The sequence below is a fragment of the Manacus candei genome, unplaced genomic scaffold (genome assembly GCF_025592945.1).
Source record: "Manacus candei isolate 608988 ecotype Guabito, Panama unplaced genomic scaffold, ASM2559294v1 h1tg000028l, whole genome shotgun sequence".
In the NCBI taxonomy this organism is placed as follows: Eukaryota; Metazoa; Chordata; class Aves; order Passeriformes; family Pipridae; genus Manacus; species Manacus candei.
Window position 1 is genome coordinate 10,160,124 of NW_026138076.1, and position 15,695 is coordinate 10,175,818.

A 15,695-nucleotide genomic window follows, 5' to 3' on the forward strand; every position below is an offset into this window, starting at 1 on the left:
TCCACTGTGCTCCATGCACATTCCTACACAGATGCATTCTTACCTCCTCTCTCTCTGTGCTGTTCTAACCCCAACCTATTATTTTAACTTTAGGGCATATAACTTCATGATGCCAGAAAAAATGTAAGTTAATAGCCTTCTTGACTATTTTGATTCAAAAAATGGATGCCAAGAAGGGATGGTTAACCACTGGGCCCCTAAGCTTTTACACAAGTAGAATTATCCTCCTCTCACATTGAATTACTTCAGAGATTATGTATCTCTGAGTTTTTGCTGTATGGTTGAGTGCCATAGGCAAAAATCTATATATATATTATGGCTTTCCCTACTATTTCAAAAGGTTTTTTTAGTTTTATAATGTTTAAAAAGTTGTTTTTAATCTCTTTTTAAAGGTTGACGGGTTTTTTTGAGACATATTGTCAAAACATCAGATGCTTTTTTAAGAAAGTAAATAGCTTTTTACTTTATAAATACGATGTTGATTGCATCTAGTTTTGCATATGCCAATGTTGAAAAAAAGGCTTACTATCCAGAAGACAAAATGAGGTTAATCAGTTTAAAGCATAGTGGTTAAATTACAAAATAAAATTATCTAGTAATTATGAAATTTTGAAAATTATTAAATAAATTATGTGTTTATTTTATTACATTTATTATGTTTAGTATTTATTACAGCTTATTTTATCCCATGTGCAAATTTACAACTATTGTGTTAGAAAAAGAACTGTATTAAAAGTTTCCCATAAACTTCATATCTTTTTGTGGGTTTCTGGAGTGTAACCTGTGAGTTAATATGTTTATGCAGCTTGCAAAGATGTATTCTTTTATCTTCAGCTTTCAGCTACTCAGGGCCCTAGCAGAAGCAGTTTCTACAGGCCACAGCTGCTGCTCTCCCTCTGTGAAGCAGCAAGGAGAAACACCAAGGTCCCTTCCACAGGCTGGGACTCGTGAGAGTTGTTACTTTTGAGGGCAGAAGTTAAAAAGCCACATAGGCCAACAGCCCTCTGTCCTTTGAAACAAAGCAGGAAACAGATTCTGAGCACCCTCTCTCCAACCAGAGCCAGAGGTGAGTAAAGATCTTCCCAGGGAGCAGTAGAAGGCTGGCAACTACTTTTGAGACTTAGCCTGCTTGGGTCAGATTTCAATATTGAAGCTGCTCAAGCTGTTCAAGGTGGATTTTTACATCACTACTAGCTCAGTGTGATTTCTATTTGAAGGTTTCCGTGAGGAAAACTGCTTTGAGGATCTCCACCAATGTATTTTAAGAGATTTTACATTCTACACATACTCCTGGTTTCTATTTGTGTTATTTTTCACAAATGTGATTTTCTTTCTTCTTCCTTGTGTCTGCAATCAAAGAAAACTATTCGAGTTCTTCCATGTCATTTAATGTCAGCCAGAAGTGTATTAAATGACCAAGTAAACAAAACGGGAATGAAAATTCAGACACTGATGTCTAATAGTAAGTACTATAACACAGATTTGTCTTATGAGAAACAACTATTTAGAAATGTTTTGGGTGAAAAATGCCTTTGCACTACTGTATGTATAAAAAATGAGATTGCATGATGAAAACATACCCAATTACACCACATAATCTGTACCTGTATATGATACCCAAACATTAAATTTTATATGACAAAATTTTTGAGATGGTTGGTTGTTCATCTGAACTCCAGTGAAATGTCATGAAACTTTTGAACAAGCTTTTCTATGCAGGCAATTTGAATAAGCTTCCCCCACTGAGAGTTGTGATGAGTTTATATTACAGTCAAACCCTCTAGTCCGACTTCTCACAAGCTGACCTGCTGTGAAAAACGGGCTCCCTGTTTGAGTTTTGACAAACATCCTAAAATGCCACAAGCTCCATTTGTACCCACAACTGGTCAAAACTTGTTTTGACAGTTGTTGGTACTTACATTTTCTAATGAATCATGCACTTGTTGTTTAGCATTCACAGATGTAAAGTGAGAAAATCATCACGAAAAATGGCTTGCCACTTCCATTGCTTTTAAAACTGAGCAATTTCTTCATTAAATGCATAGAAACACTCTAGAATGCTCAAAGCACACTACGAATGCTAAATTGTTACTGGAGCTAAAAATAAAATCAAGAAATTTGTGGAGAAAAAAAAAAATCTCCAAAGAGTTGTTAAAGCTAAAGCACTACGTCCAGCTGGGAGAGTCCCTTGAAAAGCTGAGAGCTAGGACAGCACTAGTAGAAGCAGGAGCGTGTTTACCCCGTGGTTACGCTCCCCCAGCAGCTGCCATCAGCCGCCAGTAGAAGCACGGCACGTGTGTTCAGCCCAGTCCTGCTTCTGGAGACAGGCAAGGATGTTCTCGAGGAGGAGGTCGCCACGCTGCCCATGATCCCTGCTGAGGGCACGGACGGGCGTTTAGGGATGCAGGAGAGCACAGGGCAGCGAAAAGCAGGGAAGGCGGCTCTCGCAGGCACACCACGCCTCGGGAGGGTGGCGAAGGCGCAGCTGAGGTGAGTCCGGCAGCAGACAGAGCGGGCCGGGCCGGCTCTGTGGGGCGGGCAGTGCCGGGGCCGGGCCGGCCGGGCCGCCCCCCGCAGCCCGTGCCCGGGGCGCCGCGGGGCCGGGCCGGGCCCGCTTCCTGTGCGTGTCACTCACGCGGCGGGGGAGGGGAAGCGCCAGGCGGCGGCGGCGGTTCCTCCGCGAGCGGCGGCGTTGGGCATTCGCAGCCGCCCGTCCGAGCGCCGCCCTCCCGCGGCCCGAGCCGACCAGAGAGTCCCGGGGCGGCGCGGCGGGGCCGCCCGGCGGCGGCGGGCGCTGCCCGGGCCGGGCCCGCGCGTCCCGCGGGAGGCGGCCATGTCTACCGGCGAGGCGGAGCGGCTGTCGGCGGACGCCGACGGGGCCGCGGGGGACGAGGAGGAGGAGTGGCTCTATGGCGGTACGGACCTTCCCCGACCCCCGTGCCCAGCCCGCCTCCCCCGCGGGCCGTCTAGGCGCGGCCGCGGCGGGGGGGCCGTGCGGGGGTGCGCAGGCCGCGGCGTGCGCCGCCTCGCCGGGCCGCTGAGCAGTGTCCCCCCGTTTCGCCGCCCCCGTGGCTGCTCAGTCCCCTCTCTCCTCCCGGCCAGCCCCCCGGCGGCCGCGGCTCCCGGCCTCCTGCCCTGCCCGGTGTCCGGGGCGCTGCCAGTGCCGCGACCGCTCCGGCCGGGCCGCGCAGGCCGAGGCGCGCTGGGCCTGGGCGCGGGGGCCCCGCGTGCCGCCCGCGCCTCACACGCACCCCCAGGGCGGCCTCCCGTCCCCTCGCTGGCCCCTGGCCGGGGTCCCGGCGTTGCAGTACTGAAACAGCCTTAGCCTTTTATACATAAACTTTTTTACAACTTTAGGGACTTTCTGTACGTTCAAATGGTGATGAAACCTGTAAACTAAGCCTTGCCTATGTGGTGGACCTGTCGGTGTAGAGGGCTCGAGGGTCTGCTCGACTAATTTCAAAACTGAAACGTTAAGAACACGTCTTCAGTAGTAATCTGAAGAGTTACCCAATCTGCATAGCAAGATATCTGTCATAGTTGATATTCAGGTGATTTTATTCTTAAGTGGTGTGTTTCTTTTCTCTTATGGTAGATGAAAATGAAGCAGAGAAAGCAGAGGAAGAAAAATCTAGGTGAGTATCTTGGCAACTGGAAGCCCTGCAGCATGGCTGCACAAAAATTGTGTTCTTTACATTCTTCTTCCCAGCTGCTTGAAAGTTGGTGACACCTGACCATGCTCTGATGTCTTTGAAAATGTCCTTAAGATAGTGTGTTGGACTTGGCTTTTCTGTGAAATTAGGTCACTAGACTATGAAAGTTATTTTAAGTTTTAACTGTATGGAGACAGTAACCCCTCATAAAATGTCAACAGGTCTCTTATTTCTGTAATCATTCATCTTTGTGGTCTTAGTAATGGTTCAGGACTTCATTTGTTCAAGATGATTTAGAAACTAAAAGACAGCCTGTCTCCCAAAGAGTTTGCTGTGTGGTTGCAAAAAGAAGAATACAAGGAAGCAGTGGAAGGTTACCAGATAGGTGGATCTAAACATCACATCTGCTTAGGCTTTTGGGGTTGTTTTTTTTCCCTAGTAAGACAGTATTTGAAAAAAAAATTGAAAATGCTTTGGAATTATTTGGGGGGAGCCTATTTGAGTTATAAGGAGCTGTAGTAGAGCACAAAGATGCTTCATTAACTTCTAGTGAAGTTAATGAAGATTAGTAGCAAGGACTGACTGGAAATGGGAATCAGTTGCTTGTGCTGAATGAAGGAAGTCCCACAATTGGTAAAATATGGAAATTTTTGATTGTCAAGATATATTAAACAAATAAAAGGAAAGCCAGTGCATGAAAGCATTCACTGTTATTTTCTATCGTTGCTTCAATTTTTCAGTGCAAACTTTTGCATTTAGTTACCCTTGGTGAACTGCTTGTTCCTAAGCTTGCTCAGTTGCTTTTCTGAACTCATGTCAACTTTTGACAGGCACAGAATGATAAAGCAGTAATGACCTCCACCACATGACTATATATGATATTGTTGTGAAGCAGCTACTAGATGTAATTATTTGATTCCCATTGGTTTTGTAATATAAGAAGCAGAGTTGTTTTCTGTCACTTAACAAGTTTTTAGACCTCTGTTGCATTTGTCTTGAATCCATCTCTTTTCCAAGACAAAGAATTCTAGTTATTTATTTGCTCTTTATTTAGAAGCTATTCCTTATCAGTTGATTCCTCATGTTCTTGACCTGGCATCTTTGTCAGTATTAGTGTTATTTAAGAAAATTACTTGCATGGCGACCAGAATGATCTTTAGAAACAGTTTATTCCATTTTCTGGTCAATAGTGTCTAGCTTGACTTTTGGCTGCCTCATTACATAGTTTTGGACAAAAAACCATAACAAATATTATCAGTTTTGGTATTCTTCATATCTAGAAAAATTGTGAGGTGTTATTCAGATTCTGTAGCTAATCTGTCCTTTTACCAGGTGATGAACTCAAAGCTTGAATCCCGAGGCAATACCAGGGCTGTGTTGGGTTTTGGTGCAAAACTTGCGAGTGGGTATTTTGCCAACAGAATATGGGATTAGAATAATTCAATTCCATAAAAATTGGCAGTTGCTCACTCATTTCAGAAATACCTTTTCAGTGAAAGAATGTTGTTTCTAAATGGCTACCTGCTCACTCCGCTGTTGTGGTGCAGCTCTTAATAGCTAATGGAACTATGGAAGTTAAAGTAATTGCTGTGTAAGAAACAGCAGTAGGTAGGCTCAGTGAGCTTATTTGCATGGGATTGACAGAACTGGTCTGGTCATTTTTGGTGGACTGGTAGTTTTAAAATTTTTACAGTTTTCACTCTACAGTTAAAATATAATTGAATTAATAATTGAATTGTAGCTATTCCATATGGTTGAAGAAAATTTCACAATGCAGATATGGGAATTCTGTTTCAGTGCAACATTACCTGTGGGTGTTTAAATGTTTTTCCATTATGTCTTTGAAAAGTGTCAGTCTACAGGGAAAAAAAACCCTGTTATTCTCCCTTCATATATTATGAAATATTTCACTTTGATTTCAAAAGAGGATCCGGGTCTAATGCCTCATTACTTCCAACTATTCTGCAAACATCCAGCTAGTACGATAGCTAAATAATATAGATTTTTCTTTTTTAATAAATTGATTTTTTTAATTAGTGCAGAAGACAGCTGGAGCTTTGGCTTTTCATCTGGAATGATCTAGCAAAGCTTTTTTCATCAGCAGCTGATACATGTGAAATAATACATGCATAAATACCTAGTTTCATCTTTTCCTGTTTGTTTTTATTTAAGTGCTCCACCCCCACCTGGAAGTGAAGAGGAAGCTGCAGAAAATGGCGTTGTGAAAACGGTAGTTTTAAATGTGTTTTTGAAATACTGCTTTAATATATTTTGATTCTATGATTTATCGGGAATTCATGATTTGACTAGGACCTATAATTAAATGAATTAATGATTAAGTGTACACCTTTGATTTTATTTTTTCTAGAAGGTGTTTGCAGACTGCAGAAACTGTAGAAATTACTAAGTTAGGAAGTCAAATTTCCAGGTGTGCTCCACTTTTTAAATCTAATTTACAGACAATAAATTTAATAGTACTTATATTTTTTGAGGGGGAGAGGAAAGATGGTGCTTGAAGAGAGCTGTCTTTTATCCAAGCTGTCCTTTTCAAAATGATGCTCCGTTTTTTTTCTCAGGGATAGGAAAATAAAATCCTCTGATCATTTTTCTTTTTTGAATGGGATAAACAATCACTATTTGCAGAACTATGTGTAAATATGGATCAAGAGATGAATTACCTGTGCATTTTAGGGGCAACATAACAGACTTGTTTGGTAGTAGTCGTCACTGTTTAGTGTGTCTTACAATTTCAGTGTTAGTGTGATGAAGGAAAGGACCAGGAAATTAAATTTACAGTTGCAGTGTTGATAAGAGGACTCAGTTTACTGTGATTGGAACAATTTAAATATGTTCTATGACAAAACTGTAGTTTTACTTAACTGGGAATTTTTAGCTTGTGTCTTGCAAGAATTTTTTTTGAATGATGCAGAAACCACGATCATGATATTTGTGTAAGTTTTAAGGGCTGGCTTCTCAAAAGTATTTTTTTTCAATAACTTCTTCTGAAAGATAGTACAACTTTATAAATTTAAAGTTGGGGGAAAAAAGTTATAAAAACTTAAAAACTTACTTTGGTTGTTTAAGATGAAAAGATATTTATTGAAAGTACATCAAAGGTGTTTTGTGTGATGCTAATGTTGTAAGTGGGTGGTAAATTTAGTCTGTTAGATACAAGGCAACAATAATACTCTTTTTTGGACTTGCTGATTTTAAAGTATTTCTGGAAATCCTCATAGGTGCAGTTTCCTCGTACTTGCATACCTTTGTATTTTTCACTTATATAAAGCCTAGCATTGTTAGGATATCATTAGCATATCTCCATAAAATTGAGAACTTCATGGTAAATGGTGTGCATGAAGGTTCAGCAGCAACTTAGAAAAATGGGTGTTGTTCAAGTTGGTTGAATAAGGAAAAGGGAATATTTCTGTGAGGAGGAAGCTAAGCAATCATTCATTATAAGAGAAATGGGGTTTGGTTGAGAAGGGTTGCCTTTGCCCCATGACTAGACTCATCATTGTTATGTAAATTATGTTAATGTTGTATAGCAAGGATGAACTGCACTCCAACATCTTATCTTCTAAGCAGCTGCTTATTTTTGTCTAATTTATGTACCAGGTAAGTTAACAGTATAATAGATAAGGGCTAGAGGTCAGCTGTGCATGGATAACTGCAGGCTGCCTGGGCAGAATCAGCTTGGCTTTGGTGTGTTCAGCCTCTTCCTGAAGGATTCCAGTACATGAATAAGGGTGATTTGGTTGATAAAGTTCACTTGGATTCCACTATGTTTCTGAAGAAGTTACTCACCAAAGGATTTTAAGAAAACTATGCAGTTATAGAATGAGTCCCAGATGGATAATTAATGTGTAAAAGATAGAAAACATGGGGTAGAAGTCAAGGTTCAGTTTTCATAGTGAAGGAAGGTCACCTCCAGTGGGAATTCTCTGGAATGTTGTGCATAACCTGTGCTGTTTAATGTGTTTACTTGGAAAAGGGCTAAGTTGTGAAATCACAAGTTTTCTGATGTTACAAAGTTAATCAAGATAGTAGGAGCAAGGACTGACTGGATGATACACAGCTATTGAATTCTGTATAGAAAGAGTGATGTTCATTGGTGAAAAAACAGGTTTACAAATAAAATGATGGTCTCTGAGTTGATCATTACCACTTAGGGACACAATAAGATATGTAGACAGACCCACAAAGTTGATGGTTAAGTGCTAGTCTGGAGTCTAAAAAGCACTTAAACCGTGTGATACAGCAGGAAGTGAATATAGAACAAAATGGAAGATATCATTATACCATAAATTCATGGTTCAGTTGCACCCTGAATTCTGACTGCTGTTGTTTCCCCTCCTGTCATAAAGGCTACTACAACTGGAAAAGTTGAGAGAAGAAGAGCAGCAAGACTAATTGAGGTAGTTTTCATACCAGGAATGGCTGAGTAGCCAAGGACTTCTCAGCTGGGAGAAAGACATACATAGGATATGATGGAGGCTGACAAAATCACGTATGGAGACTATAAATAAGGATTGACTCCTCACAGTCTCTTCCATATGAGGACTGTGTCTGCTAAATAAAGGTCATAGGAGTCAGAATGAAAACAAATAAAATATGTTGGATCTTTATGCCTTGCCAAAGAGTGTCACTGCTGGGACCTTTCATGAGTCTGCGGAAAGTCTGGACAAGTACTTGAGAGAAAGATCCATTGGGGGTTCCTGAAAAAACCAAACCATAACTGGCTTAGGAGGTGCCCCAAGCTTATAATAATCAGCAGCTGAACGAGTTAGGGAGGAACATCATATGGATTTTTTTCTCTCCTCTGTGGTCCCTATAAGGGGAAACCAAAACAAAACACCTAACAAACCCAAAATAGTGGACGAGGTGAACTCTTGGTGTGAGCTGGCATGTCTATTTTGTATACCACCAAGCTTAAAGGCTGTGGGACAGAACACATAAAGTGTACTCTTGTATCTGAAGTATTTTATGTAGTTTACTGATGTTAGGAATGAATAGATTTCTCTGAAGTGCAGTGTTTGTAATCAACTGGAAAAACATGTATTTGAGTTACTCTGGATATATAATTGATGATGGCAAGAAGCTAGTCTTGCATATCTCTAAGTTCTTTCCTGAATGACAAGGTAAGAGTAGAACCAATGTGTATGAGCTAGATAGAGGGAAGAAGGATATTAGATAGTGGAAACTATTTTATGCTTATTTAGGAAATGTCATGTTTCAGATACTTGTAACCTCCTAAATTTACTGTTAATGCTACTCATTTCTAAGGACTAGGAAGAGGAGAATTTTCTTCTTTCAAAGATTTCTAGAGCAGATAATTTTGTCTGGATTATTTTTCCACTTTAAAGGTAGGTGACTGCCTATTGTCTAAGCAATGACTTTTTCTTTTGTAGAAAGTGGCAGAGGCTGAGGATGATAGTGATAGTGATAGTGATGATGATGAAGATGATGTTCAAGTCACCATAGGAGATATTAAAACAGGAGCTCCACAGTTTAGGTAAGTTATCTGCAAACACTTTTAAAATTGTATTTAATTTTTAACTTAGTCTCTTTAATACTTGTCAATGACAAATTGTATGTGCAATAAGTGTTAATTAGGAGTTTTTTCAGCAATGTTTTTAATGATAGATGACTTGATAATAAAGTGAAATGAAATCAGTGAAGTACAAGGAAGAGCTGTTGTATGAGTTGTATTTTCAGATTTTGTATTAAGTTTGTAAAGAGGAGAGTTGGTTTTTATTTTGGAATGGCTATGTTATATAGCATTTTTGGTGTTCTTACTGTGATAGTGACATTTTGGTTGCAAAGGGTTGGGTGCCAAGACATGAGATATTTGTCTGTCATCCTGTTTATAGTGGATATAGTTCTAATTAGACCTCTGTAGTTTCAATTCCTATTGATGTTCTCAAATAAGATTTTAATGTAGTTCAGGATGGAGCTGCCAGTCTCTAGAGGTTACTTCTCAAGCTCATGGTTTAGGCATTTGTACCATATGAGAATTTTTTTGCTGCTTTTATTGCCCCATACTTCTTCTGCTTTTGAGAAAGAACTTGTTTTCTCTGAATGCTTTTCAACAGTGTTACTTTTACCCAAAATTATAAAATAGTATTATTCATTGCATGGAAACTTTCTGAGAAAAGTGGCTTGCTTGTTTTTCTTGACAATCTTAATATTTTTATGCTTATTAAAACCAGAGTTACTAGGGTGCTGTTTCTTAATAGAAATATGACAGGTCTGCAGGTAGGTCTGACTCATATATATCATTATGTTCTTAACTTTGGAATGAAGGTGATTTACTCCCATTTGAAACGATATTTTTAAACTTTCAGTATTTCATATCCTAAATTATTGTGCAAATCAATGTAATATTTAAAAAAATAGAAATTCTTTCAGTTCTTTATTTTTCCGCTCTCAGTAACTTGCAGTATTCTTGTGATGTTGGCAGTGACTTCAAATTTTATGAGACTAAAGCAAAATTAGATTTGTATTCTCCGTGGATTTGCTGGTGCTCTTTCCATGAATACAGAAGACAATGAGCAGATGATCCTGAATTTAATTGGAGTAGAAAGTTTTATATAGAAATGCTTATTTTCTGAAAAACCTTTTTTTCTGGGCAAATTGGACAGAAAATTCATGGAAGGCTAGTAATCTAAAACAAACAGAGCATTGCTGTTCATTTTAACTCCAGTAAACAAGTTTCTTTTATAGGATTAAATGATTTTCCCTTTAGTAGTCCACTGCTGTTTAAAAAAAAACCCATTGGATTTGTTTGACAAAGTCATGCACAAATACAGCATGGCAGATCAGAAGGTTAAATGTTTTGTATCAGTTTTATGCTGTTCTAGCCCTTGAATGAAAACTAAAACTGCATAGAAGTGGATGCACTTGCCTTCTAATTATATTTTCATCTTATTATGTTATGAGTCACCTGTGAGAATAAGATGCACATAAATGGTAATGAAAGCTAGCTCTTAATGTTACAAATTAACTGTACTGTAATTCCTAAACTAGTTAAATCTGTTCAGTATTTAGATTTCTGACTGCATTTTTATGAAGAAAACTCTCAAGTATTTTAGAAAGTGAAAAGTTATGTACTTTTCTGTTGGTCACAGGGATAGGTGATTGCTAGAAGCACTTTAAAACAGACAGCATTTCAATAATTTTAGAGAGATGCTTGTATTTTCCACTTCTGTACAGATTAAATGGAATGATTATGAAGAGAGAAAATGATCCATCTAACCCCTTCCTTTTTTTATTTATTTTATTTTTACTCTAATCCCCAGACTGTCATCTGTATCCCTAAATGAATTGCATTTTTCCTCTCTCTCTCTTCTTCTGGTTCTGTCCATTCTTGTTTCTATCAAGGTCTTTATCCTTTCAACTCAGGAGGAGTGACTGGGACTTGCTTCACAACTGTTTATTAGTTGGAGAAGTTGCTACTGAGCATAGAAAGGTACTCTCTCTTCCTCCTAGGCTGATCTCTCTACTTTTACAGTGTTGCCAGCTTGGAAAGCTAGAGATTCAGGATGGTGATTGAGCCTGGGTCCAATTTGTTTCTGGATCTAGCTATCTCTTGTTTTTTGTTTTCTTCTGGTTTGAAAGTTTCCTTTATCTAATTCATTTTTTTGTTAATTTCCTGAAGTTATGGAGCAGCACCTGTGAATCTCAATATTAAGGCAGGAGGACGAGCTTATGGATCTTCTGGTAAGAAAATTTACACAGTACTATTAATAAAAATGCAAAAAAACCCCAAACATTGGATAGTTTTGGATTAAAGAAATAATTTTAACTTCCAAAACTTCTTGATAAATTTAGCTTTTTCTTTCTGTTATTATTTCTGAAGCATATTGCAACTGTTAAAATTCCATTTAGTAGAGACAGAAGGCTCTAACTTGGTAACTTTTCTTTACAGGTGCAAAAGTTAAAGGACTGGATCTAGATGCACCAGGGAGTATTAATGGTGTGCCGCTTCTGGAAGTAGACTTAGATTCTTTTGAAGATAAACCGTGGAGAAAGCCAGGTAATGTCTGGTTTATGTTAACTGATATATAGGTGTTCGGTAGGTTATTTTAATAGTAATCCTGGTGACTGCATACAGGTGCCACCTGCCCTATCCCTAGAAGGTGCTGTGCAGTCTAACTTGTAAAAAGCAACTAAGTTACTTGTTGCCTTCCTGCTGTGCCAGAGAGTGTGTGGCTGTGCCATGTTTCTTAGTACTCATCCTGCTCATATGTTAGGAAAAAGACTGTAGGACCTGCCCTTTTTTTTTTTTTTATGGTATGTGTATATCCTGAACTTTCCTTGGAAATCTGTGTTTCTGGGGAGATTACTGCCACTGGTCTATGCTAGGGGACAGAAGGTAAAGCAGAATGGAAAACAGTTCTAGCAGGTTTGAGCAGGAAGAATGGTGAAACGTAGCTGCTTGTGCTGCGTTGTATTCATGCATAGACATCCATAAACCTTGAAGAAGGAAACTGTGGCTTTCCACATGGGCTTTCCATAAGTCTTCTCTGTGTATTATCTCGTTGGCTCAAGGGATTTGTCCACACTTGTCTAATAATACCAGCATTGGTTGGTGTTTTTAGTAGAAGTACATCTTGCTGCTGTGTATAGTTTTTTTCCAGTGTTTGTATATGGCTTTGGCGGTGCAAATAGTGTCTACAAAATAGGAAAAATAACCTTTGATGATAATCTGGTGTTTGAACTGTTGAAATGTATTCTGAGCATTTGACTTTCATTTAGTCCCTCTCTTAAAATAAAAATACTTCATGGCATCAAACAAGCAAAATGTAATGAACAAGCAAAAGGGAGTGGTTCTTCACTTAACATACAGCAAAACTGTAGATCTTACATTTATCTTGTTGTAAAGATATGGGGAATTATCCTAGGATGTTTTCTAAGTATTTACTCTTGATCCCTAATTCACGATGCTAAGCAAGATATTCTTTCTGACTAAATTTGAATGTTCTTATAATCATAGCCATGAATACTTTATGCTTACTGATGTATTGTCCATTTCAGTCGTGTGTTTTTAGGTCAGTACCTAATCAGTTTTGCTGTTATCAGTAGTGGCGTATGTGTGTTCAGTGAAGAAAAGATGAACTTCGTAATGTTCTAAAAACCTGTGCTTTTGTATTTAAAGGGGCTGATCTCTCTGATTATTTTAACTATGGTTTCAATGAAGATACCTGGAAAGCTTACTGTGAAAAACAAAAGAGAATACGAATGGGTCTTGAAATTTTACCAGTTACCTCAACCACAAATAAAATTACGGTAAATAGTACTTTTTTGGTATTGTAAATGGGTTTTTGACCTGTAAAGCTGCTTGTGTGTTGTAAGCTTGTTCTGCCCAGTTCAGTGTGTTTGTTAAGAGTTTGCACCTGACTCCCTACCCTGAACCTTGAGTATTAGTGTGTTGCTTCAGTGGCAGTTGTTTGGATAGTGTGACAGACAGCTACAGCTAGATTGCATCTGTACCTTTATTGAGATTGTGGCCCATCACTTAAGAGTTGTATGGTTTCTTAATGGGCAATGTGTTATTTAACTTAGGCTGAAGACAAAGCTATGGAAGTAAGACCAAGTGCAGAGATTCTCGATGGCAGATACCATCTTTTTAAGGTGAATTTTAGTAAACTTTTGTTGGTTGCTCTCATTTTTCTTGAGTATTGCTTCCCATGCCACCACAGACTGATAGAAGAACAACTGAAATGGACACAGCCCATTATTTCATACTCTTCATCTTACATCAGTGACTTCTGTGTATGTCACAAAATGCGGATTAAAAAGTGTTGCTTTGTTCGTCACTATTCTGGAAGCATGTGAGTTAGTGGCTTGGTAAACTAACAAATTTCCCAGTGAAACTAATTTTTCTTTATGTGATGATTTATTTTTAGTTGCAGTGCATTTGCTTGTGCAGATGTGCTTGGGAAGCTTTTGTAGATTATGGCATGTTTATTTTTCCTGTGGTGTTTTAGCTTTTACTGTTTTGTTTTAGCTCTTACTGTGTTTTGTAACAGTTATCCTTGACAACTCTGAGATATGAAAATCAACCTTCATATTTTTCTGTTTTCCATTTGGGATTAGAAGGCAATAAATCAAGTTATGTATAATAATTTTTCCATTCAGAAATGCTGATTTTCAGAAAGCAGAAGAATCTATATGATAGGATTTATCCTAAGGATTAAACTTTCTTTTCAACTTCTCATTTTCTCATTTACTCATTGGTTTGATACTAGAGTTGAAATTAAAATCCAAAGGTTATTTATTTTGCTGATTTTCAATATGCAGTAATTTTTATTCTTGAACTGTCTTTAAAATTACTTGGAACTGTTTGTTGCTTTCTTCTGTATATTCCTGTGACAGAAGTGTCAATTGCAGACAGGTATTTTTGTGTTCCCTCATGTGCTACTTGAGGGTATTGAGTTATTTTGATTTTATCAAATCAGAAGCTCTCTGGGGCTTTTTGCCATCCTCAGTTATCATTAATATAATACTGTGGGACATTAGACATAGTGGGCAATAGAAGTTAAAATTTGCATCTGACTGAACTCTCAAACTTCTCTAAACTCTTGTCCTAAAGGAAGAAGAATAAATAGTCCAAACTAAAACTTTGCCTGTTTCTAGCTCAGTATTGACTGTGGTGATCAAACAGTACAGATAATAATTGTGTTGTAAGAGTTTGTCGTATGTTTTACAAGGAGTTTACGTATAATTATGAGGTTTTTTCCCTCTCTTCTGTAATACTAAGTCTCATGTAATTTACATGATATATTTGATTTAATCTCCTGTAACTGGCAAGACTGTCTCCTGCATTTTCCAGTTACTCATTAGTTAATAGAAGTCTTACAGATTTTTCAGAGAAATACATATATCAAACCTATACCATACCTATTTGGTACCTTTTCCCGTCTCATATTTCTGGATACGAAAGATTAATTAGATTTTTATTGGCTCTTAACTATTTATGTTCATTTTTGTGAGTTTGGGAAAGACATGACTGTGTTTAGAAGGGAGATTCTGCAGAAACCTAGTAGTTCACTTGCCTACGAGAAGCTGTGAGATCATGGCTCATCTGATGATATAGCATGAGTGAACTAGCTATGTAGAGTGATGTTGCTTCATGGTTGGTACAGTGGGAGTGACTTTAAAAACGGACTCAGCACAAAGTTGTCTTTAGTGTAGGTTTTTCTTTCATGTATAACTGCTGCTGAAGTAAAACAGTACTTGAAGTACTTGCACTAAAGATCTTGTGTAGTTTTAATAAAGTGTCGGTGGAATTTTACAGTACTTCAGAAACAGTAGGATGTTTTTGAAGTATTCAATCTGAGTTAATGAAAAATCTTTTACAGTTTGCATAACCTCAAGTATGAGGTGACTTCCTGGTATGACTTGGAAATTAAGTGGTTACTAGATCTCATGGTCAGTGAGGCAAATGGAGAATCCATTCAAATTTCTTGTCTCATGGTTTGTTGTTGGATAGCAGGCTTGTTAGATATCTCTGTTAAGATTATGAAGATCTTTTTTAAAATTGTTTCTTTTAAAAATAAAGGTGTTATTTTTTCATACAGGAAATTATATAAGAAAATCAGTTTGGTCTGTTCATGTACAAATCAAATGCTTGGAAAATAAATATTTAAAGTATCTAATCTTCTGTGATAATTCATTCTCTGGCATATTGTTTCTTATGTCTATTAAACACAGTACTTAAGTAGTATATCCTTACAAATACGTAATTTTGTTAGCTGCGCAGAGGTAACTGTTTAAAATTCCAAGTAAAGTTGGACTTACTTTCTTTTTGTGTTGGCTATGTTCTATGTTGAGTATTGGAGCTACTACGCTTCTGAGGATGAACTAATGATGAAACATTATTTTGAAGGTACAGCAGGGCAGAACTGGAAATTTGGAGAAAGAGTTGGCAGTACAGTCGACCAAACCTGATTTCACGTCTCCGCCTGCCTTATTCAAATCAGGAATTCCAGCAAACAGGTCAGTTAGCTGTAACTCAAACCCAAAAAACTCCACTATTAC

At 38.3% G+C, this 15,695-nt stretch overlaps 1 protein-coding gene across 4 annotated transcripts in view; it reads left to right on the forward strand.

Annotated features, from left to right (window-relative positions):
- Nucleotides 1–2,757: 2,757 nt before the first annotated feature.
- The window catches only part of FIP1L1 (factor interacting with PAPOLA and CPSF1), a 40,667-nt gene continuing 27,729 nt past the window's right edge, over nt 2,758–15,695 (forward strand). The window contains exons 1-9 of one of the 4 annotated variants that reach the window (XM_051790384.1): nt 2,758–2,915; nt 3,596–3,635; nt 5,826–5,883; nt 9,062–9,165; nt 11,311–11,372; nt 11,581–11,688; nt 12,811–12,941; nt 13,218–13,286; nt 15,544–15,653. In XM_051790384.1, the coding sequence (XP_051646344.1) occupies nt 2,834–2,915; nt 3,596–3,635; nt 5,826–5,883; nt 9,062–9,165; nt 11,311–11,372; nt 11,581–11,688; nt 12,811–12,941; nt 13,218–13,286; nt 15,544–15,653 (764 nt within the window). In that variant the 5' untranslated portion in view covers nt 2,758–2,833. The remainder of the gene's footprint in view (nt 2,916–3,595; nt 3,636–5,825; nt 5,884–9,061; nt 9,166–11,310; nt 11,373–11,580; nt 11,689–12,810; nt 12,942–13,217; nt 13,287–15,543; nt 15,654–15,695) is intronic. The other 3 variants (XM_051790386.1, XM_051790385.1, XM_051790387.1) reach the window with 3 other exon arrangements.